The 23,717-nt window shown below is 47.7% G+C and overlaps 3 protein-coding genes across 4 annotated transcripts in view; all 3 read right to left on the bottom strand.

Annotated features, from left to right (window-relative positions):
- Positions 1-8,411, bottom strand: part of LOC102444446 (olfactory receptor 52R1-like) — a 130,627-nt gene extending 122,216 nt beyond the window's left edge. Inside the window, exons 1-2 of one of the 2 annotated variants that reach the window (XR_012902470.1) lie at positions 8,296-8,411; positions 7,029-7,123 (exon numbers count right to left, since the gene is read on the bottom strand). The gene's annotated coding sequence lies outside the window, so the exon portion shown is untranslated. Of the gene's footprint in view, positions 1-7,028; positions 7,124-8,295 lie in introns of those variants that run through there. The other variant, XM_075923373.1, reaches the window with a different exon arrangement.
- A 294-nt stretch (positions 8,412-8,705) lies between these two features.
- Positions 8,706-9,702, bottom strand: LOC102450337 (olfactory receptor 52K2-like). The gene has a single exon (XM_014575686.3). It carries the CDS (start codon positions 9,690-9,692, stop codon positions 8,706-8,708), a length of 987 nt encoding a protein of 328 aa, XP_014431172.2. The 5' UTR covers positions 9,693-9,702.
- Positions 9,703-17,506: 7,804 nt separating this feature from the next.
- On the bottom strand, positions 17,507-18,445 carry LOC102448537 (olfactory receptor 52H1-like). Its single transcript, XM_006114619.2, has one exon. The coding sequence runs from the start codon at positions 18,443-18,445 to the stop codon at positions 17,507-17,509; it is 939 nt and encodes a 312-aa protein (XP_006114681.2).
- Between the last annotated feature and the right edge of the window lie 5,272 nt (positions 18,446-23,717).

Below are 23,717 nucleotides of genomic sequence, written 5' to 3'. Positions count from 1 at the left end.
TTGTACCAAAATATAATAATAATAATAATAATAATAATAATAATAATAATAATAATAATAATAATGAAACAACTAAGGAGTACATTTGGAAATATCTACAAGATAGTAATGTGATTTGTAACAATTAGCATGGATTTGTCAGAAAGTAATCATGTCAAACCAACCTGTTCGCTTTCTTTAACAGGTTTTGAAGTCTTGTGGATAAGGGGGAAGCCACAGATGTGTTATATATAAAATTTAGTAAGGCAGAGAAGAGCAACAACAACAAAGGACTGGGAAACATTTATGAGGGAAGATTTAAAAAAATTATATAATCTAGAAAAGAGCACAGTGGATGGGGAATAAAAAGTTATTACAAAGAAAGGGAGAAAAATTCTACTGCAGAACTCCCGAGGACAGGACAAGAAGCAACAGTGTTAAATTGCGGCAAGGGAGGGTTAGTTTGGGCATTAGAAAAATCTTTTTAACTGGCACAGTGATTAAGCACTGGAATAAATTGTCTGGGGATGTTGTGGAATCTCCATCATTGGAGACATTTAAGAGGAGACGACTCAGGGAATGAGAGGTGGAGGGCCCCTACTTGATGACCGCTCGAGATCCCTTGCAGTGCTTTGATTCTATGACTCCATGAAATGTCAGGAAAAAGTTCCGGGCTGTAAGAACAGGAGTGCATTGGAAGACGCCCCTCCAGACGTGGTGGATACTCCTTTGCTGGAGGTTCTTCTAAGAAAGCTGGATAGTTTAGACAAAAGAAATCCCGTATCTTGGTAGGGAGGAGGCCAGGAGACCCTAACAGTCCCTTCTAAAATAGTGACAGAAATATAGTCGTGTTAGTCCGGTGTAGCTGAAACAAAAGACAGGACTATGTAGCACTTTAAAGACTAACAAGATGGTTTATTAGGTGATGAGCTTTTGTGGGCCAGACCCACTTCCTCAGATCAAATAGTGGAAGAAAGTAGTCACAACCATATATACCAAAGGATACAATTAAAAAAATGAACAAATATGAAAAGAACAAATCAAATTCCAGAACAGAAGGGGAATGCAGGGGCAGGGGGGGGAGGTAAATGTCTGTGAGCTAATGGTATTAGAGGTGATAATTGGGGAGACTATCTTTGTAATGGGTAAGATAGCCAGAGACTTTGTTGAGACCCCCGCGTAGAGTGTCAACGTTTAGCATGAAAGACAGTTCAGAGGATTCCCTTTCAAGTGCAGATTTAAAAGGCTATTGAAGCAGGATGTAGGTAATTAAGTCGTTGAGACACCCCCCCCCCCCCCCCGCATCTCCCTTCTGTTCTGAAATTTGATTTGTTCTTTTCATATCTGTTCATTTTTTTAAATTGTATCCTTTGGTATATATGGTTGTGACAGTTTTCTTCCACTATTTGATCTGAGGAAGTGTGTCTGGCCCACGAAAGCTCATCATCTAATAAACCATCTTGTTACTCTTTAAAGTGCTACATAGTCCTGTATTTTGTTTCAGTCCCTTCTAACTCTGTGATTCTATGATGTTAAATTCTGGTGCATACCAGGTCTTGGTCAAATTCTAGTCACTAGGCCAAATAATGTGCCTCATTGTGGGGCTGGAGCACACAAAAATCTAGCAGGCTGTATCCCCTAGACTCTCGTTTGCAAGGGGTATGTGGGGAGTGTCTTTCTTCTCCTCAGCTGGGGACCACGTCAATGAGGAGTTTCTTTGATGGTTTGGTTTTCACATATGTGCGGCCCCCGGCTGATTTTTCTTGGATCAGTGGTCCCCAACCCAAAAAAGGTTCCCTATGACTGGAGTAGATGGTCTGTTGTAACTTCAATGCTATGAATTTACAGATGAAGAATGTAGATCAGGCATTTAGAAATGGAGTGCTCCCTCTGTGCAGGACTGGTTGCCCTAACTGTAGCAAAGACTGTCGGAAACATTCCCTTAGAGGAGCTCATTATCAGTTGCTTATAGGTTTGCCAAATGTTCACTATTGGAATTGAAATTCTCCACGTTGTCTACTTCCATTTACCGGCATTTTAGAAAAAACTCCGAGACACGACAGTCCACGGGTACGTCTAAACTACATGCCTCCGTCGACGGAGCCATGTAGATTAGCCAGATCGGCAGTGGGAAATGAAGCCACGATTAAAATAATCGCGGCTTCATTTAAATTTAAAAGGCTTCTTTGTCGACGCGGCGTGTCCAGACTGCCCTGGTCTACCGACAAACAGCTGATCGGCAGAGCGGGGCAGCCATTTAAATTTAAATGAAGCCACGATTATTTTAATCGCGGTTTCATTTTCCTCTGCTGATCTAGCTAATCTACATGCCTCCGTCGACGGAGGCATGTAGTCTAGACACACCCCAGCTGACTTCTCGAACGACTAGGAGAGAAATCCTTTTTCCCAGGCTGAAAGAGTCTCGTAATTGTTCTGGTGAGGTTCCCTTGCACTGCCGGGCTTTCCGGGATATAAACGTCATAAAACAGGTCCGGCAACTTTAACAGCCGGAGCGCTGGAACCCCAGAGAGGGGGAAGAGGCTCTGTGTCTTTACACACAGCTGGCTCCTCAGCCCTTTGCTAAAAGATCCTGAGACACTGACGTACAGATGGCTGGGGGCTGGGCATGTCAGACAGGGAGGCACAGCAAACAGGGACATTTTAGCCTGGATACTGGAGCAAAGTCACCACTTTGGCAAGGGCACTGGGATGTTTAATGCCTGGGCTGAGGAGAAAGGAACATAGATATTTGCAGTCTCTCCTCAATCCCATGTGGCACTGGGGTTGTGGAGCAGGTGAGCTCCTGAGGAATGAGGTGGTTACCTGTGAATCCTGAGATGAAAGTGTCTTCCCTGGGAATCCCCCTCGGGCAGCCACGTCCTGCATTTCTCTCAGCTCAATGTCTGCAGGAGCATCCCAAGCCGAGAGCCAACACAGGAGCACCCACTGTTTGTTATATAGCTCTGTGCAGTCTCGGGGGATTGCTCATTGTCTAGGAGAGAAGTGGCCTTTGGATATATAGAAGCTGCGTAGAAGTCTGGCTGGGCTTCCGGGCTATTTATCCAGCTTTAGAAGTCAACACTAATTAAGGAACTTTCCCAAAGGGCGAGGAGAACTCCTGGGCTCTGGGCTGAGTCAGAGAGGAATTGGCTGCTCTGTGTGCTTGTGTGCACTGAACAATTATAGTTCATTAGTAAGAAAACTAGGAACAGTCCCTAGACCCAGCAAGGCCTCATACTCTGAATATGCCCAGGTAGGATGGGGAGACAGAAAGATCAGGAGACCGGTGACTAATTGGAAACACAAACACTGTCTGTGTGCACTGAAGGTGAATTGCTAAAGGATCAAAGCTCAGTCATTTTCGTAAGTCACTAGAATCTAACTATGTAGCAACTTTCACTGATGGCTCCCGAAAACACCCGGGAAAGGAAAGTGGCCAGGAACGTGTCCCAGCTCCGTTACACAGATAGGTAAAGTGAACTCTAGGGGGAGGTCTCTTGGGCAAGGTCTCCCAGAGACTGAGTGGCAGGACGACAGACAGAACCAGGAGTCCTGACGTCCCTGTGACCATGGTCCCTTCATCGTGCCGAGAGGAAATTGGACTTTGTCTGTGGCAGAGCTCGTTCTTGGTTGGGATGCAGGGGGCAGGAAGTAAAGGCAGCCGGAGCCTTCATCAACCCCTCATGGCAAATCTGAGGTTTCCAGAAGTAACTGGAGCCGTAAGCTCCCTGCTGCCATGAGATGGGCGCTCTGGGAGCCAACAGCCACCTTCACTCAGAGACCTGCCAACACGCCAGTCACTTAGGGTCACTCTGCTCTTTGGGTATGTCTATACTACAGCGCTATTTGAAATTAACTTAATTCGAAATAGTTAATTCAAATTAAGCTAATTCAAAATAACACATCTAGACCCAAAAACTAATTTGAAATAGCGTTTTGCTATTTCAAAATAGCAAGTCCACACTGATTGGACACTGGATTGCATTTCAGAGCAGCTAAGACCAGTTACAGCAGGGCATCAGGTCAGTAGTTGCTTTGGGTATGTCTACACTACAAAGTTAATTCGAATTAACGGACTAGTTAGTTCGAACTAGGTAAACCTCATTGTACGAGGACTAAGCCTAGATTGAACTTTCTAGTTCGAATTTAGGGGTGTGTAGCCCCTTAATTCGAACTAGTTGGAGGCTAGCCCTCCCCAGCTTTCCCTGGTGGCCACTCTGGCCAACACCAGGGAAACTCTACTGCCCCCCTCCCAGCCCCAGGCCCCTTAAAGGGGCACGGGCTGGCTACGGTGCCCGTGCCAGGTGCAAGCCTGCCAGCACCAGGCCAGCAGACCCTGCACCTGGCACGGCTCGAGCCACCCACCCGATGTTCCCCAGCCCACCCACTCTTCCCGGGACCAGGCTGGCGGCTACTGGGAGCTTGCCCAGGACCGCAAGAGGCAGGCACCCGCCTGGTCCAGTGAAGACATCGTGGACCTCGTCCACGACCTCTGCACTAGCACAGGAAATTGGCCATCTAGGGCAGGAGAGCTGCCAGCCTGGCCACCCAGGAGCAGGTTTGCATGAAAATCAAGGTGGTCCACTGAGACCCCCGACCCTGAGCCCTGAGCTTAGAATGGCCGTACTGGGTCAGACCAAAGGTCCATCTAGCCCAGTAGCCTGTCTGCCGACAGCGGCCAACACTAAGGACCCTGGAGGGAATGGACCAAAGACAGTGACCAAGCCATTTGTCTCGTGCCATCCCTCTCCAGCCTTCCACAAACTTCAGCCAGGGACACCACTCCTACCCCCTGGCTAATATCACTCCATGGACCCAACCTCCACGAATTGATCTCACGTCTCTTTAAACTCTGTTCTAGTTGTAGCCTTCACAGCCTCCTGCAGCAAGGAGTTCCACAGGTTGACTCTTTGCTTTGTGAAGAACAACTTTCTGTTACTAGTTTGAAGCCTGCTACCCATTCCTTTCCTTTGGTGTCCTCTAGTCCTTCTATTATGGGATCTAATGAAGAACTTTTCTGTATGCACCCTCTCCACCCCACTCATGCTTTTCTAGACCTCTATCATATCCCCCCTCCATTTCCTCTTTTCTAAGCTGAAAAGTCCCAGTCTCTTTAGCCTCTCTTCATATGGCACTTGTTCCAAACCCCTCATCATTGTATTTGCCCTCCACTCTCCCAGCCTCTCTCTTCCCCTCTCCCACCTCCTTTTCCCAGTCTCCCCCAGTTTTGTTCAATAAAGAGAGATTCTATTTTTGACCACACGTGTCCTTTATTTTGTACATCAGGAAGGGGGGCTAGGGAGGGGTAAGTGGAAGGAGGTGAGGGAGGAATGGGGTACGAGCCCCCAATGGGGAGGACTGGGCTGGCTCTGTGGACTTCTAGGGTTGGAACCTCTACTGCAGCCCCCCAATTGTCCCCTCTTCCCAGATGGCAGCCTGTGGCAAGTGCAGCCGGGCTGATGGCCGAGTGCTGTGATGTGCCCAGTGTGGGTACTCCAGGCAATCCAAGCCAGGACTGCTTTGCAAGCGGGGCACCCCTGAGAACTGTCTGTCCGGGGTGGGAGTCGGGTCCCTTTAAGCACAGCCCTCGGCTAGCCTGAGACAGCATCTCCATGCTCTAAGTCCTCCTCTGATGCCCTGCCGGCACTGCTTCCGGCCATCCTTAAGCCTGGTTCAGGGTCCACTCTGTGTGGACATGCTAGTTCGAATTAGCAAAATGCTAATTCGAACTAGATTTTTAGTCTGGATGCGATAGTTCGAATTAGCTTAGTTCGAATTAACTAATTCGAACTAAGTTAGTTTGAATTAGTGCTGTAGTGTAGACATACACTCAGAGTGGCTGATATCTGAGGATATCTGAGGCTCGTGCTTAAAGGGAGCCCCCTGGACTCGGGAAACCACAGCACTCGGCCACATGGAGCCAGAGCTGCCCCTGGGCATGCCAGTGCGTCTCGTGGGCTCGTTGCCATCAGCACGGCTGCACTTGCTGTAGGCTGTCATACAGGGGGTCTATCGGGGAACTGTCAGGATCCAAGAGGCCCTGAGGGAGAGCGTCCACCCTGAGGAGCCCTGAGAGCCTCCTCGGTCCTCCCCACCGGGGTCTCGTGCCCTATTCCTCCCTCACGTCCTTCCATTGACCCCTCCCTAGCCCCCCTTCCTGATGTCAAATAAAAGACACGTATGTTCAAAAATAGAAACTGGATTTATTGAACAAACCTGGGGAGGGATGGACCTCTGGGGGGACTGGGAAAAGGAGGTAGGAGAGGGGAAGAGAGAGGGTAGGAGAGGGTGGCACTTTATAGACCAACAGATGGATTGGAGCAGAAACTTTTGTGGGCAAAGACCCACTTTGTCAGATGAAAGTGCCCGGTCTGCCCCTCCCTCATTGTGGAGAGCAGCATGCACCAGGTCGTCTTTCCTGAGCAGGCTCCATGAGCACATCAAGCCAATCAGACTTCCTTTCAGTAAAAAAAAAACCAGAGAGACAGTTTTAAAGTGATCGTAAGCACTGAGCGTACATATAAAGCCGATTACGTTAGAAATAAAGACAAATGCGAACTCACTCCTTTAAACTGGACAAGATTTTAATCAGCTTCTGCCTCACACTGCTAGCTGCTACTCACAGTGCCCCCAGCTTTCTTGCCCCGGCAGGCGTTTTTCTGTCCTGCCTGGGACCCCTTTCCACAGTTCCAACTTTGGTCCATAGGTATTTTCAGGCGTTGTAAAGGCAGTGAGGCCAAGTGGGTGTGTCACCTCCCCTCTGTCATAGTTTCTTCCAGCTTTCTGGAAAGATCTTTCTTCATCACGTAGGGGTCCAGTGCACCTCGTGGCAGCCAAATACCTCCAGGAACCCTCCATTCTCAACAATTCCCGAGATACTCCATGGGCAAGTGTAGGGATTGACAAGCAGTAGTGAGCCCCACTGACCAGGCACACGGTTTGGCACGAGGCGCATGCGCAGACCGTGGTGCGCATGCACTGATCAAGCTGCGGCGCTGTGCCTGTATGGCCTTCTAATGGTCTTTTAAAGACTCCCCATATATCTGCCTCCCTTTAGACCCGACTCCCCTCCGAGAGCTGAGCTAGAACCTGGAAGTTGTGTTGGGTCCTTCTCTCGGAAGAGTTAGCGATGCAGTGAGAATATCTATTAAAATATTAAACCTAAATAGTGTCACTTAAGAGACTTGCCACACAATGTCAGAACATGTTAGTATTCGAGCAGAGAGGGTCTGCTAGGGATTCATTTTCTTTGTTCGGCTAGGTCTAGACTGCATCCCTCTATCAACAGAGGGATACAAATCAAGCACATAGAAAACGCTAATGAAGCAGGGATTTAAATATTCCGCATAAACATGGCCACTGCCTTTTTCTAAACAGAGGGTTTATTTTTGACATATCGGCCTCTAAACTACCATTTATTTGGAAAAACATTTAAAAAAAGAGCATTGGCCATGTTTATGCTAATGAAGTGTAGGAGATTTAAATCCCTGTTTCATTAGCAATTTTGCTGTGCCTATCCTACATCGTTCGTTCGACAGAGAGGTGTAGTCTAGACTCCCTTCTATAGGAGCTATATACAGTGCTCCAGATCCCTACTTGCTAGCTATCTGCCAGAGTCTAAGTACCCCCTACCAATATTTGAAACGGCTAATCTGCAGCTGAAGGCAGGCAATGGACTTGGGGACAATACGGTCAGTGATGGGGCAGGGGGAGAGAGGAGGCAGCACAGGGGTAGGACTCTTGCAGAAAGAGTCAGAGCAAGAACAGAGGTTTGGGAGAATAGATGGAGCAAGGAGTGCAGTTCTGGGGCCCAGATGCCTGCTCTAGAAATGTGGCAACCCCTTCAGTTCCACAGAAAACGATACTCAATTGTGTTGCATATTCAGTTCAGGAAAGGGTTTGATGTTCCTCTGACTGTCCAGGACCACAGGCAGGGCTAGAATATTTCTTCTCAAGGTGCAGGGATATGGGGTCCCTTAGGTTCAGTGTGGGGCCAAAACGAGAGGTTCAGGTGCGGAAGGTGTCTGAAGGTGGAGGTAAAAGAGTGCACGGGTGCTGCGACCAGGTGTACGGGCTCTGGGGTGGGGCTGGGATGAGTGGTTTGGGATGCAGGAGGGAGCTCCAGTCTGAGGCCATTGTGTGTGTAGTTTGGGAGGGGTCTCATGATAGGAGTGGTGGAGTGGAGGGGTCGGGACCAGATTTAATGTGGAGAAAGGGGTGCAGGATTGGAGTTTGGGTTCTGGGAGGGAGTAAGGGAGTTAGGGGGCAGGAGGAGGCTCACGTTTGGGGCAGTGGGTTGCATTGTGAGGCACTTACCTGGGACAGCTCCCATTTGGGTTGGGAGGAACAGGTAGTTCTACACAGCCGGGCTCACCTTCACAAATTGACCCTTCAGTTCCTGTTGGCTGCAATTTCTGGCTTAAGGGAGCTGCGGGAGAGAAGCAGCCAGGTGAGTGCAGCATAAGTTTGGGGTCCCAGTGGCACTTCCTACAACATGCCCCAGCAGTGTCACCTCGCTCCTGCTCTACCTGGAAGGGCTGACACAGAACACGGGGGCCTTATGGCTTACAGCCCATGCCCCTGGGCTAAGGGGACACTTAAGTTCCTAAAGCCTCTTTTCTAATCCGATTCTAATCAGGATATTAGGCCCTAAGGTCATGTCACCAGCCAGCTCTGCACTGCTCTCAGCCTGAGAGTCAAAGCACCAGGAGAAAACTTAAGGACCCTTAACGAGAAAAGAGACGGAAGATCCTGTCGCGAATCTGTTTGGTCTTCACACCATAGATGATGGGGTTTAGCATGGGGGGCAATAGCAGGTAGATGTTGGCCATGAGAATGTGGAAATGCAGGGCCACGTTCTGGCCAAATCTGTGTGTCAGGAAGGAGAAGAGACTGGGAATGTAGAAGGCTAATATGGAGCAGAGGTGGGAGCCGCAGGTCCCAAAAGTCTTGAGCCGGGCGTCCTTGGTGGGGAGGCCGAAGATAGCCTTGAGGATCTGGGTGTAGGACACAGAAATTAAAAAGACGTCCATGACAGTAACTAAAATTGCCATGGAGAGGCTGTAGTAACTACTGACTTGAATGTCAGCACAGGCCAGCTTCACTATGGCTATGTGCTCACAGTACGAGTGGGGAATGACGTTGGTTCTGCAGTATGGATATCGCCTCGCCAGGAAGGGATAGGGAATTACAAGCACGCCTCCACGCAGAACCACAGCCAGGCTGATCTTGGTCACCACAGAGTTTGTGAGGATGGTGGAATGTCTCAGGGGATGGCAGATGGCCACATAGCGATCCAACGCCATGGCCATGAAGATCCCGGATTCTATTGCAGAGAAGCTGTGAATGAAGTACATCTGGGTGAGGCAGGCACTGAAATTGATTTCCCTGGAATTGAGCCAGAAGATGCTCAGCATTTTGGGCAGGGTGGATGTGGACAGAACCAGGTCGGTGGTGGCCAGCATGCAGAGGAAATAGTACATGGGCTCATGGAGGCTTGGATCCCGCTTCACAATGAACAGGATGGTGATGTTCCCCAAGATGGATAAGATGTACGTGATGCAGAAGGGGATGGAGATCCAGACGTGGGCTGCTTCCAGGCCAGGAATTCCTAACAGGAGGAAGGTGGAGGGGTGGTTGCGTTCGGTGGTGTTAGAATCTGACATGAAGTAGGGGAGATTTCCAACTCTGAGGAGGAGCTGTGTTTCATGCATATACCTGAAAAGTCCACGACTTCCTGTAGGTGACCTGGGTCTACGGGTGATGTTAACAGAACAAATGCCTGGGTGGAGAGACAATGTTAATATGAAACACTCCCTGTTAGATGTCTTCAAGTCACCAAGGTCTGATGAACTATTTCCTTGTATATGAAGGATCTAGGTGAGAATATGGCCAAGCCATTAACTATTTGAAAAGTCACTGAAGATAAGAAAGATTCCAGAAGACTAGTAAAGTGCATACATTCACCAACTTGTAAAAACAGTGGAAAGGATAACCTGCCGAATTACAGACCAGTCTGCTTAACTACTGTACCAAAATAAAAATAATCATCATCATCATCATAAGAGCTCGACAATTACGGCAATCTACTCGCCCGTGGTGAATAGATTTTAGAGCAGCACAGCGTCGCAGCATGATCAGCGCATGGGCAGCGTGCCAAACCACGCAGCTGGTGAGCGGGGCTTACCACCGCTTTTCAAGCCCTGATAATACTACTACTACTACTACTAATAATAGAACAATTAAGGAGATAACTATTATATTTGAAAATCATTGAATATAGGAAAGATTCCAGAAGACTGGTAAAGTGCATACATACACGTACTTATAAAAATGGTGAAAAGGACAACCAAGGGAATTACAGACCAGTAAGCTTAACTCCTGTACCAAAATATAATAATAATAATAATAATAATAATAATAATAATAATAATAATAATAATAATAATAATAATGGAAGAAATAAGGAGTCCATTTGCAAATATCTACAATATAGTAATGTGATTTGTAACAGTCAGCATGGATTTGTCAGAAAGTAATCATGTCAAACCAACCTGTTCGCTTTCTTTAATAGGTTTTGAAGTCTTGTGGATAAGGGGGAAGCCACAGATGTGTTATATATAAAATTTAGTAAGGCAGAGAAGAGCAACAACAACAAAGGACTGGGAAACATTATTTATGAGGGAAGATTTAAAAAAATTATATAATCGAGAAAAGAGCACATGGGATGGGGACTAAAATGTTATTACAAAGAAAGGGAGAAAAATTATTCTGCAGAACTCCTGAGGACCGAACAAGAAGCGATAGTCTAAAATTGCGGCAAGGGAGGGTTATTTTGGGCATTAGAAAAATCTTCTTAACTAGCACAGTGATTAAGCACTGGAATAAATTGTCTGGGGATGTTGTGGAATCTCCATCACTGGAGACACTTAACAGGAGAGGACTCAGGGGACGAGGGGTGCAGAGCCCCGGACTTGATCACTGCTCGAGATCCCTTGCAGTGCTTTGATTCTATGACTCCATGAAATGTCAGGAAAAAGTTCCGGGCTGTAAGAACAGGAGTGCATTGGAAGACGCCCCTCCAGACGTGGTGGATACTCCTTTGCTGGAGGTTCTTTTAAGAAAGCTGGATAGTTTAGACAAAAGAAATCCCGTATCTTGGTAGGGAGGAGGCCAGGAGACCCTAACAGTCCCTCCTAAGTCTGTGATTCTATGATGTTAAATTCTGGTGCACACCAGGTCTTGGTCAAATTCTAGCCACTAGGCCAAATAATATGGTCAAAGGAAAAATTTAATCTCCTGTTTTATGCAGAAGGTCCGACTACATCGGGGTGGGGAAACTCAGGCCTGCGGACTTACCTGGATCCAGGCCCAAGGTACAGCTCCAGACCTGGGGAGCCCGTTTTGGCACTCCAGCCCATCCCTCCCCAGTGCCTAATTGTGGGTCTAGAGCACAAAAAAATCTAGTAGGCTGGACCCCCTAGACTCTGGTTTGCAAGGGGAATGTGGGGAGTGTCTTTCTTCTTCTCAGCTGGGGACCATGTCAATGAGGAGTTTCTTTGATGGTTTGGTTTTCACATATGTGCGGCCCTCGGCTGATTTTTCTTGGATCAGTGGTCCCCAACCCAAAAAATATTCCCCACAGCTGGACTAGATGGTCTGTTGTAAACTTAAATGCTATGAATTTACAGATGCAGAATGTAGATCAGGCATTTAGAAATGGAGTGCTCACTCTATGCAGGACTGGTTGCCCTAACTGTAGCAAAGACTGTCGGAAACACTCCATTAGAAGTGCTCATTTTCTCTTCCTTATAGGTTTGCCAAATGTTCACTATTGGAATTGAAATTCTCCATGTTGCCTACGTCCATCTACCAGCATTTTAGAAAAAACTCCGAGACACAACAGTCCAGGTGACTTCTCGAATGACTAGGAGAGAAATCCTTTTTCCGAGGCTGAAAGATTCTCGTGATTGTTCTGGTGAGGTTCCCTTGCACTGCCATACTGTCCGGGAGATAAACGTCAGAAAACAGCTCCGGCAACTTTAACAGCTGGAGCGCTGGAACCCCAGAGAGGGGGAAGAGGCTCTGTGTCTTTACACACAGCTGGCTCCTAAGCCCTTTACTGAAAGATCCCGAGACACTGACATACAGATGGCTGCGGGCTGGGGATGACAGACAGGGAGGGACAGAAAACAGGGACATTTTATCCCATGATACTGGAGCAAAGTCAGCGCTTTGGCAAGGGCAGAAGGATGATTAATGCCTGGGCTAAGCAAAAAGGAACATAGATATTCCAGTGTCCCTTCACTCCATATGGCACTGGGATTGCGGAGCAGGTGAGCGCCTGAGGAATGGGGTGGTTACCTGTGAATCCTGAGATGGAAGTGTCTTCCCTGGGAATCCCCCTCGGGCAGCCGGGTCGGCACCTCTCTCAGCCCAGCGTCTGCAGCAGCGTCCAGCGCCGACAGCTGACACAAGGGCACGCACTGTTTTTTATATAGCTCTGTGTAATCCCGGGAGATTGCTCATTGTCTAGGGGAGAAGTAGCCTTCGGATATATAGAAGCTGCGTAGAAGTCTGGCTGGGCTTCCGGGCTATTTATCCAGCTTTAAAAGTCAACACTAATTAAGGAACTTTCCCAAAGTGAGAGGAGAACTCCTGGGCTCTGGGCTGAGTCAGAGAGGAATTGGCTGCTCTGTGTGCTTGTGTGCACTGAACAATTATAGTTCACTAGTAAGAAAGCTAGGGGCACTGCCTAAACCCAACAAGGTCTGATACCCTGAATATGCCCAGGTAGGATGGGGAGACAGAAAGATCAGGAGACCGGTGACTAATTGGAAACACAAACACTGTCTGTGTGCACTGAAGGTGAATTGCTAAAGGATCAAAGCTCAGTCATTTTCGTAAGTCACTAGAATCTAACTATGTAGCAACTTTCATTGATGGCTCCCGAAAACACCCGGGAAAGGAAAGTGGCCAGGAACGTGTCCCAGCTACGTTACACAGATAGGTAAAGTGAACTCTAGGGGGAGGTCTCTTGGGCAACGTCTCCCAGAGACTGAGTGGCAGGACGGCAGACAGAACCAGGAGTCCTGACGTCCCTGTGACCATGGTCCTTTCATCTTGCCAAGAGGAAATTGGACTTTGACTGTGGTAGAGGTCGTTCCTGGTTGGGATGCAGGAGGCAGGATAGGAAAGGCAGCCGGAGCCTTCATCAGCCCCTCAAAGCAAATCTGAGGTTACCAGAGGTAACTGGAGCCGTAAGCTCCCTGCTGCCATGAGATGCGTGCTTTGGGAGTGAACAGCTGCCTTCACTCAGAGACCTGCCAACACGTCAGTCATTTAGGGTCACTCTGCTCTTTGGGTATGTCTACACTACAGCGCTACTTTGAATTAACTTAATTCGAAATAGTTAATTCAAATTAAGCTAATTTGAAATAACGCATCTAGACCCAAAAACTAATTTGAAATTGCATTTGGAAATAGCACGTCCACACTGATTGGACGTTGGATCGCATTTAAGAGCAGCTGAAACCAGTTCCAGCAGGGCATCAGGTCAGTAGTTGCTTTGTGTGGCTGATGTCGGAGGCTATCTGAGGCTCATTCTTAAAGGGAGCCCTCTGGACAACCGGTTCTCACCTTTCCCGCTTGCTTGCCTACCTCACTGAGGGAGAGCAAAGCAGTCCTGTCTTGGAGTACCCTGAGTGCCTGCACTTGGGACACCACATGGAGCCAGAGCTGCCCCTGGGCACGCCAGTGCGTCTCGTGGGGTCGTTGCCATCAGCACGGCTGCACTTGCTGTAGGCTGTCATACAGGGGGTCCATCGAGGAACTGTCAGGATCCAAGAGGCCCTGAGGGAGAGCGTCCACCCTGAGGAGCCCTCAGAGCCTCCTCATTCCTCCCCACCAGGGGCTCGTGCCCCATTCCTCCCTCACGTCCTTCCATTTACTCCTCCCAATCCCCCCTTCCTGATGTCAAATAAAAGACACGTATGTTCAAAAATAGAAACTGGATTTATTGAACAAAACTGGGGAGGGATGGACCTCTGGGGAGACTGGGAAAAGGAGGTAGGAGAGGGGAAGAGAGAGGGTAGGAGAGGGTGGGGGAAACCTGGGAGAAGGGAGCTGGAAGGGGAAAGCAAGAGGAAGAAGGAGAAAGGGAAGTTCAGGGCTCAGGGTTGGGGGTCTCACTGGACCAACATGACTTTCATGCAGACCTGCTCCTGGGTTCACATGTGGCCTTTGGTGACCAGGCTGGCAGCTATACTACCATAGACGGCCGTGTTCGTCTGTCTAGGGCTGAGATCATGGAAGTTGGGGGCATCCCCCCCCAAACCTGAATAATGTCCATGATCTCCACCCTGGACCAGGAAGGCGCCTGCCTTCTCCAGCCCCTGTCAGGCTCCTGGGAGCTGGCAGACTGCTCCCGGGAAGCGGTGGAGGGCTGGCTGCCAGTGGCTTGCTGGCTCATGTTTTGCGGCCACTGGGTCAGGGGCCCTGGTGGCCACTGCTGACTCTGGGCTGGCAGGCTTGGGGCTGGCACAGGCAGTGTGGCCAGAGTCTACCCCTTTAATGGCTCCAAGGCTGGGGCATAGGACAGGAAGTTTTCCTGGTTGTACCGAGAAGGGCCACCAGGGCTCCCTGGGAAAGGCTTGAGGCCTCCTATTTCGAATTAAGTGTCTACACAGCACTAAATTTGAAATAGCTATTTCGAATTTGGTGTTACTCCTCGTAGAATGAGGTTTACCAAATTCGAAATAAGGGCTCCACTATTCCGAATTTATTTCAGAATAGCGGTTTGCCTGTGTAGACGCTATTAAAGTTCATTATAACTGCTGTTATTTCGAATTAACTCTGTAGAGTAGACATACCCTTTGCTCCGTTAACGTGTGTGGCAAGGACTTCCACAGGCCAAATATGGATTGTGGAAGCAGTTGCCTTTGCTCAGCTTTATTCTGATGACAGTTCAATGGAATTGAATATTCCTTTGTGGATGTGTTGTGAGACACAGTAACTATAAATGTCAAATATCATAGGAGTAGCCGTGATAGTATGCACCAGGTCGCCTTTCCTGAGCAAGCTCCTTGAGCACATCGAGCCAATCAGACTTCCTTTCGGTAAAAAAAACCAACACAGCAAGGCAGATTTTAAGTGATCGTAAGCACTGAGCGTACATATAAAGCCAATGACATTAGAAATAAAGACAAATGGAAACTCACTCCTTTAAGCTGGACAGGATTTTAATCAGCTTCTGCCTCACACTGCTACTACTCACAGTGCCCCCAGCTTTCCTGCCCTGGCAAGCGTTTTTCTGTCCTGCCTGGGACCCCTTTCCACAGTTCCAGCTTTGGTCCGTAGGTATTTTCAGGTGCTGCGTTGTAAAGCAAGTGAGACCAAGTGGGTGTGTCATCTCCCCTCTGTCATAGTTTCTTCCAGCTTCCTGGAAAGACCTTTCTTCATCACGTAGGGGTCCAGTGCACCTCGTGGCAGCCAAGCACCTCGAGGAACCCTCCATTCTCAACAATTCCCAAGATACTCCATGGGCAAGTGTAGGGATTGACAAGCAGTGGCGAGCCCCACTGGCCAGGCACGCGGTTTGGCACGAGGCGCATGCACAGACCGTGCTTCGCATGCACTGATCAAGCTGTGGTGCCGTGCCTGTATGGCCTTCTAATGGTCTTTTAAAGACTCCCGATATAGCTGCCTCCATTGTAACCCACTGGACCCGACTCCCCTCCGAGAGCTGAGCTAGAACCTGGGAGTTGTCATGGGTCCTTCTCTCTGAAGAGTTAGCGATGCAGTGAGAATATCTATTAAAATATTAAACCTAAACAGTGTCACTTAAGGGACTTGCCACACAATGTCAGACCATGTTAGTATTCGAGCAGAGAGGGTCTGCTAGGGATTCATTTTCTTTATTCGGCCAGGTCTAGACTGCATCCCTCTGTCAACAGAGGTACGCAAATCAAGCACATAGAAATTGCTAATGAAGGAGGGATTTAAATATCCTGCATAAACATGGCCACTGCTTTTTTCTAAACAGAGAGTTTAAAAAAAACCCAGCAGTCTAGATGCAGATCTTTCAAAAATGAACCTTTCTCGACAGATCCTGTATTCCTCAAAAACGAGGTTTACAGGATCTGTCGAGAAAGGTTCATTTTTGAAAGATCGGCCTCTAAACTACCAATTTTTTGGAAAAACACCATTTAGAAAAAGAGCAGTGGCCATGTTTATGCTAATGAGGTGTAGGAGATTTAAATCCCTGTTTCATTAGCAATTTTGCTGTGCCTAACCTACATCGCTCATTCGACAGAGAGGTGTAGTCTAGACACCGTTCCATAGGAGCTATATACAGTGCTCCAGATCCCTACTTGCTAGCTATCTGCCAGACTCTAAGTACCCCCTACCAATATTTGAAACGGCTAATCTGCAGCTGGAGGCAGGCAATAGACTTGGGGACGATACAGTCAGTGATGGGGCAGGAGGAGAGAGGAGGCAGCACAGGGGTAGGACTCTTGCAGAAAGAGTCAGAGCAAGAACAGAGGTTTGGGAGAATAGATGGAGCAAGGAGTGCAGTTCTGGGGGGACAGATGCCTGCTCTAGAAATGTGGCAACCCCTTCAGTTCCACAGAAAATGATACTCAATTGTGTAGCATATTCAGTTCAGGAAAGGGTTTGATGTTCCTCTGATTGTCCAGGACCACAGGCAGGGCTAGAATATTTCTTCTTGAGGTGCAGGGGTATGTGGTCCCTTAGGTTCGGTGTCGGGCCAAAACGAGGAGTTCAGGTGCGGAAGGTGGCTGCATGTGGAGGTACAACAGTGCACATGTACTGTGACTAGGGGTACGGGCTCTGGGGTGGGGCTGGGGATGACTGGTTTGGGATGCAGGAGGGAGCTCCAGTCTGAGGCCACGGGGTGTGGAGTTTGGGAGGGGACTCATGATGGGAGCAGTGGAGTGGAGGGGTCGGGACCAGATTTAAGGTGAAGAAAGGGGTGCAGGATTGGAGTTTGGGTTCTTGGAGGAAGTAAGCGAGTTCGAGGGCAGGAAGAGGCTCAGGTTTGGGGCAGAGGGTTGCGTTGTGAGGCACTTACCAAGGACAGCTCCCATTTGGGTTGGGAGGAACAGGGAGTTCTGCACAGCCGGGCTCACCTGCACGAATTGTCCCTTCAGTTCCTATTGGCTGCAATTTCTGGCTAAAGGGAGCTGCGGGAGAGGAGCAGCCAGGTGAGGGCAGCATAAGGTTGGAGTTTCAGTGACACGTCTTACAACATGCCCCAGCAGTGTATGGAGGGCCAGAAGCGCAAAAAGTCACCTCGCTCCTGTCTCACCAGGAAGGGCTGGCCCAGAACACAGGGGCCTTATGGCTTATAGCTCATGCCCATGGGATAAGGAGACACTTTAGTTACTAAAGCCCCTTTCCTAATCCGGTTCCCATTAGGAAATTAGGCCCCAAGACCATGTCACCAGCCAGCTCTGCACTGCTCTCAGCCTGAGAGTCAAAGCACCAGGAGAAAACTTAAGGACTCTTAACGAGAAAAGAGACGGAGGATCCTGTCCCGGATCTGTTTGGTCTTCACACCATAGATAATGGGGTTTAGCAGGGGGGGCAATAGGAGGTAGATGTTGGCCATGAGAATGTGGAAATGCAGGGCCACGTTCTGGCCAAACCTGTGTGTCAGGAAGGAGAAGAGACTGGGAATGTAGAAGGCTAATATGGAGCAGAGGTGGGAACCGCAGGTCCCAAAAGTCTTGAGCCGGGCGTCCTTGGTGGGGAGGCTGAAGATGACCTTGAGGATCTGGGTGTAGGACACAGAAATTAAAAATACATCCATGACAGTAACGAAAATTGCCAAGGAGAGGCTGTAGTAACTACTGACTTGAATGTCAGCACAGGCCAGCTTCACTATGGCTATGTGCTCACAGTACGAGTGGGGAATGATGTTGGTTCTGCAGTATGGATATCGCCTCGCCAGTAAGGGATGGGGAAATACAAGCACGCCTCCACGCAGAACCACGGCCAGGCTGACCTTGGTCACCACAGAGTTTGTGAGGATGGTGGAATGCCTCAGGGGATGGCAGATGGCCACGTAGCGATCCAACGCCATGGCCATGAAGATTCCAGATTCTATTGCAGAGAAGCAGTGAATGAAGTACATCTGGGTGAGGCAGGCACTGAAATTGATTTCCCTGGAATTGAGCCAGAAGATGCTCAGCATTTTGGGTTGGATGGATGTGGACAGGACCAGGTCAGTGATGGCCAGCATGCAGAGGAAATAGTACATGGGCTCATGGAGGCTTGGCTCCCTCTTCACAATGAAGAGGATGGCGATGTTCCCCAATATGGCTAGGATGTACATGATGCAGAAGGGGATGGAGATCCATATGTGGGCGGCCTCCAGGCCAGGAATTCCCAAGAGAATGAAAGTGGAGGGGTTGGTGAAGTCGGTGGCGTTAGAATCTGGCATGAAGTAGGGGAGGTGTCCAACTCTGAGGAGGAGCTGTGTTTCATGCGTATACGACTTTCTGTAGGTGATCTGGATCTAGGGGTGATGTTCGCAGAACAAATTCCTGGGTGGAGAGACAATGTTAATATGAAACAGTTCCTGTAAGATGTCTTCAAGTCACTGGGGTTTTATGGACTGTATCCTTGAATATCAAGGATTCAGGTGAGAATATGGCCAAACCATTAACTATTATCTTTGAAAATCATTGACTATAGGAAAGATTCTAGAAGTCTGGTAAAGTGTATACATACACGTACTTATAAAAACAGTGAAAAGGACAACCAAGGGAATTACAGACCAGTTAGCTTAACTTCTGTACCAAAACAATAATAATAATAATAATTATAATTATAATAATAATAACCAAACAACTAAGGAGTCCATTTACAAATATCTACAAGATAGTAATGTGATTTGTAACAGTCAGCACTGCTTCTTTCTCCTTCATCTCCACCTGTAGCCAGACAGAGCACCAGAGCATGGATGCCTCTACCCAAATCTTGGTAGCTTGCAATTCCCACTTGGTGGCTTGCAATTTCCTAATATCCAGTCTGGGGAAATCATCCAATGCGAAAGATGGCTGCTGGTGGAATCTCTCAGGCAACAGGTGGGAGAGCTACAGGACGAGGTGGCCACGGTGAGGAGCATCCAAATCCACGAGCAATTCTTGGACCATGTCTGTGAGGAAACAGCTGAGGTAGCTGTCCCAGTACACAGGAGTGCTGACACACTACTGCTGGAGGAGGAGACGACTCAGGGTGGACTCTGGCAGCTGGTTACTTCTGGCAGCATGCACTGCTCCACCCCAGCTCCAAACCCTCCCTCCATGGTACAAGGAAACTGTGATGCTCTTCTTTATACAGGAGATAGGAATCATCACCTACAACGGAGGAGGAGAAGTCTTGTACCCCCAAGCCTGGGAGGTCTGCTGCTACCACTGCGAATAGGAAATGTAGTGGTGGTCAGAGACTCTCTTCTGAAGGGGACAGAGAACAGCAAAACAGAGACAATGGTTCTCAGCAAGATGGATTTTAGCAAGCTCAGAGAGCTGATAGGTGAGGTCTCATGGGAATCAAGAGTGAGGGGATTGGCAGTTTTTCAAAGGGATATTCTTAAGGGCCCAAAAGGAAGCTATTTCGTTGTGTCGGAAACATAGAAAATATGGCAAAAGACCGCCTTGGCTTAACCACGAGATCTTGCATGATCTAAAAATAAAAAAGGAGTCATATAAAAAATGGAAAGTAGGACAAATTATGAAGGATGAATATAGGCAAACAGCACAGGAATGCAGGGGCAAGATTAGAAAGGCAAAGGCACAAAAAGAACTCAAACTAGCTACGGGAAAAAAGGGAAACAAGAAGACTTTTAATAAATACACTAGAAGCAAGAGGAAGACCAAGGAGAGGGTAGGCCCACTGGTCAGTGAAAAGGGAGAAACAGTAACAGGAAACTTGGAAATGGCAGAAATGCTTATTCTCTTCTTAGTTTCTGTCTTCACCGAGAAGTCTGAAGGAACACCAACCTAGAGAAGGCTAGTGGGAAGGGGGAAGGGTTAGAAGATAAAATAAAAAAGAACAAGTTAAAAATCAAGTAGAAAAGTTGCAAGTCACCAGAGCCTGATGAAATGCACCCTAGAATACTCAAGGAGCTGATAGAGGAGGTATCTGAGCCTCTAGCTATCATCTTTGGAAAATCATGGGAGACAGGAGAGATTCCAGAGAACTGGAAAAGGGCAAATCTAGTGCCCATTTATAAAAAGGGGAATAAGAACAACCCAGGAAACTACCGACCAGTTAGTTTAACTTCTGTGCCAGGGAAGATAATGGAGCTGGTAATTATGGAAATCATCTGTAAATACATGGAAGGTCGCAAGGTGATAGGGAACAACCAGCATGGATTTGTAAAGAACAAGTCATGTCAAACCAATCTGATAACTTTCTTTGATAGGATAACAAGTCTTCTGGATAAGGGAGAAGCAGTGGATGTGGTATGCCTAGAATTTAGCAAGAGGTTTGATACGGTCTCGCATGATATTCTTATCGATAAACTAGGCAAAAACAACTTAGATGGGGCTACTATAAGGTGGGTGCATAACTGGCTGGATAACCGTACTCAGAGAGTAGTTATTAATGGATCACAATCCTGCTGGAAAAGTATATCAAGTGGGGTTCCGCAGGGGTCTGTTTTGGGACCACCTCTGTTCAATATCTTCATCAACTATTTAGATATTGGCATAGAAAATATGCTTATTAAGTTTGCAGATGATGCCAAGTTGGGAGGGGTTGCGACTAATCTGGCGGTTAGGGTCATAATTCAAAATGATCTGGACAAATTGGAGAAATGGTCAGAGGTTAACAGGAGGAAATTTAATAAAGAGAAATGCAAAGTGCTTCACTTTGGAAGGAACAATCAGTTTCACACATACAGAATGGGAAGCGACTGTCTAGGAAGGAGTAGGGCAGAAAGGGATCTAGGGGTTATAGTGGACCACAAGCTGAATAAGAGTCAGCAGTGTGATGCTGTTGCAAAGAAAGCAAACATGATTCTGAGATGCATTAACAGGGGTGTTGTGAGCAAGACACGAGAAGTCATTCTTCCGCTCTACTCTGTGCTAGTTAGGCCTCATTTGGGCTCCGTTTACATTAGAATCATAGAATCATAGAATCATAGAATAATAGGACTGGAAGGGACCTCGAGAGGTCATCGAGTCCAGCCCCCCGCCCTCAAGGCAGGATCAAGCTCCGTCTACACCATCCCTGACAGATGTCTATCTAACCTGTTCTTAAATATCTCCAGAGAGGGAGATTCCACCACCTCCCTTGGCAATTTATTCCAATATTTGACCACCCTGACAGTTAGGAATTTTTTCCTAATGTCCAATCTAAACCTCCCCTGCTGCACTTTAAGCCCATTACTCCTTGTCCTGTCCTCAGAAACCAAGAGGAACAAATTTTCGCCTTCCTCCTTGTGACACCCTTTTAGATATTTGAAAACCGCTATCATGTCCCCCCTTAATCTTCTTTTTTCCAAACTAAACAAGCCCAGTTCATGAAGCCTGGCTTCATAGGTCATGTTCTCTAAACCTTTAATCATTCTTGTCGCTCTTCTCTGTACCCTTTCCAATTTCTCCACATCTTTCTTGAAATGTGGCGCCCAGAACTGGACACAGTACTCCAGCTGAGGCCTAACTAGTGCAGAATAGAGCGGCAGAATGACTTCACGAGTTTTGCTTACAACACACCTGTTGATACAACCTAGAATCATATTTGCTTTTTTTGCAACAGCATCACACTGTTGACTCAACAGCATCACACTGTTGACATTGGCAGCTTCTTGTGCAAAACCACTTCCAGAAGAGAGCTTCTTCCCTGGCAAGTGCTTTTGTGCAAGAGCACCCATGCCAGTGTAGACACTCTCTTGTGCAATACAGTTCTGATGGCCATTTTAAGCATAGTGCTTTTTTGAGCAAGAAATTCATGTTGTCTGTCTACACTGGCCTCTAGGGCAAGAACAGTTGCACAAATGGGCTTATTTCTGAGCGGAAGCATCATAGTTGTTGTGCAAGAAGCCATGATTTATACGTAGAACTTACGCTAGAACACAGGGCTGGTGTAGACAGGCAGCAAGTTAGGAGAAAGACTGCGCCAGTGAAGACACAGCCTTAGGCTGTGACTACACTGGGCCACTTATTCCGGAAAATCAGCCGCTTTTCCGGAATAAGCTGCGAGCTGTCTACACTGGCCCTTGAATTTCCGGAAAAGCAACGATGCTCTACTGTACAAAATCAGCCGCTATTCCGGAAAAACTATTCTGCTCCCTCTCGGGCATAAGTCCTTATTCCGGAACACTGTTCCGGAAAAGGGCCAGTGTAGACAGCCCACTAGTCTTTTCTGGAAAAAAGCCCCAATCGCGAAAATGGCGATCGGGGCTCTTTTCCGGAAAAGCGCATCTACATTGCCCACAGACGCTATTCCGGAAAAAGGGCTTTTCCGGAAAAGCAGCCTGCCAATGTAGACGCTCCTTTTCCAGAAAAACTGAAAATGGAATAGTATTCTGTTTTAAGCATTTCTGGAAATTCATGCCAGTGTAGACACAGCCTTAGAGTATTGTGTCCAGTTCTGGGCACTGCATTTCAAGAAAGGTGAGGAGAAATTGGAGAGGGTCCAGAGAAAAGCAACAAGAATGATGAAAGGTCTAGAGAACATGAGCTATGAAGTAAGGCTGAAAGAATTGGGCTTGTTTAGTTTAGAAAAGAGAAGATTGAGGGGGGACATGATAGCAGTTTTCAGGTATCAAAAAGGGTGTCATGAGGAGGAAGGAGAAAACTTGTCCATCTTGGCCTCTGAGGATAGAACAAGAAGCACTTGGGTTAAACTGCAGCAAGGGAGGTTTATGTTGGACATTAGGAAAAAGTTCCTAACTGACAGGGTGGTCAAACACTGGAATAAATTGCCCAGGGAGATTGCGGAATCCCCATCTCTGGAGATATTTAAGGGTAGGTTAAATAAATGTCTATCAGGGATGGTCTAGACAGTATTTGGTCCTGCCGTGAGGGCAGGGGACTGGACTCGATGACCTCTCAAGGTCCCTTCCAGTCCTAGTGTTCTATGATTCTATGACTCTATGTTGCCTACTTCCTTCTACCAGCATTTTAGAGAAAACTCCGAGACATAACAGTCCAGGTGACTTCTCGAACGACTAGGAAAGAAATCATTTTGCCCAGGCTGAAAGATTCTCGTAATTGTTCCATTGAGACGCCCGATCAGTGCCAGGCTTTCCAGGAGATAAATATCAGAAAACAGGTCCGGCAACTTTACCAGCCAGAGCGCTGGAACCCCAGAGAGGGGGAAGAGGCTCTGTGTCTTTACACACAGCTGGCTCCTCAGCCCTTTCCTGAAAGATCCTGAGACACTGACGTACAGATGGCTGGGGGCTGGAGGATGTCAGACAGGGAGGCACAGCAAACAGGGACATTTTAGCCCATGATACTTGGAGCAAAGTCAGCGCTTTGGCAAGTGCACTGGGATGTTTAATGCCTGGGCTGAGCAGAAAGGAACATAGGGTATGTCTACACTACAAAATTAATTCGAACTAACAGACGTTAGTTCGAATTAACTTTGATAGGTGCTACACTAGCGCTCCGTTAGTTCAAACTTAATTCGTACTAGCGGAGCGCTTAGTTCGAACTAGGTAAACCTCATTCCACGAGGACTAAGCCTAGTTCGAACTAACT

This window comes from Pelodiscus sinensis, chromosome 1 (assembly GCF_049634645.1).
Source record: "Pelodiscus sinensis isolate JC-2024 chromosome 1, ASM4963464v1, whole genome shotgun sequence".
Classification (NCBI taxonomy): Eukaryota; Metazoa; Chordata; order Testudines; family Trionychidae; genus Pelodiscus; species Pelodiscus sinensis.
Note: the sequence above shows the minus strand (reverse complement) of the source record. Positions and strands in the feature narration are given on the sequence as shown.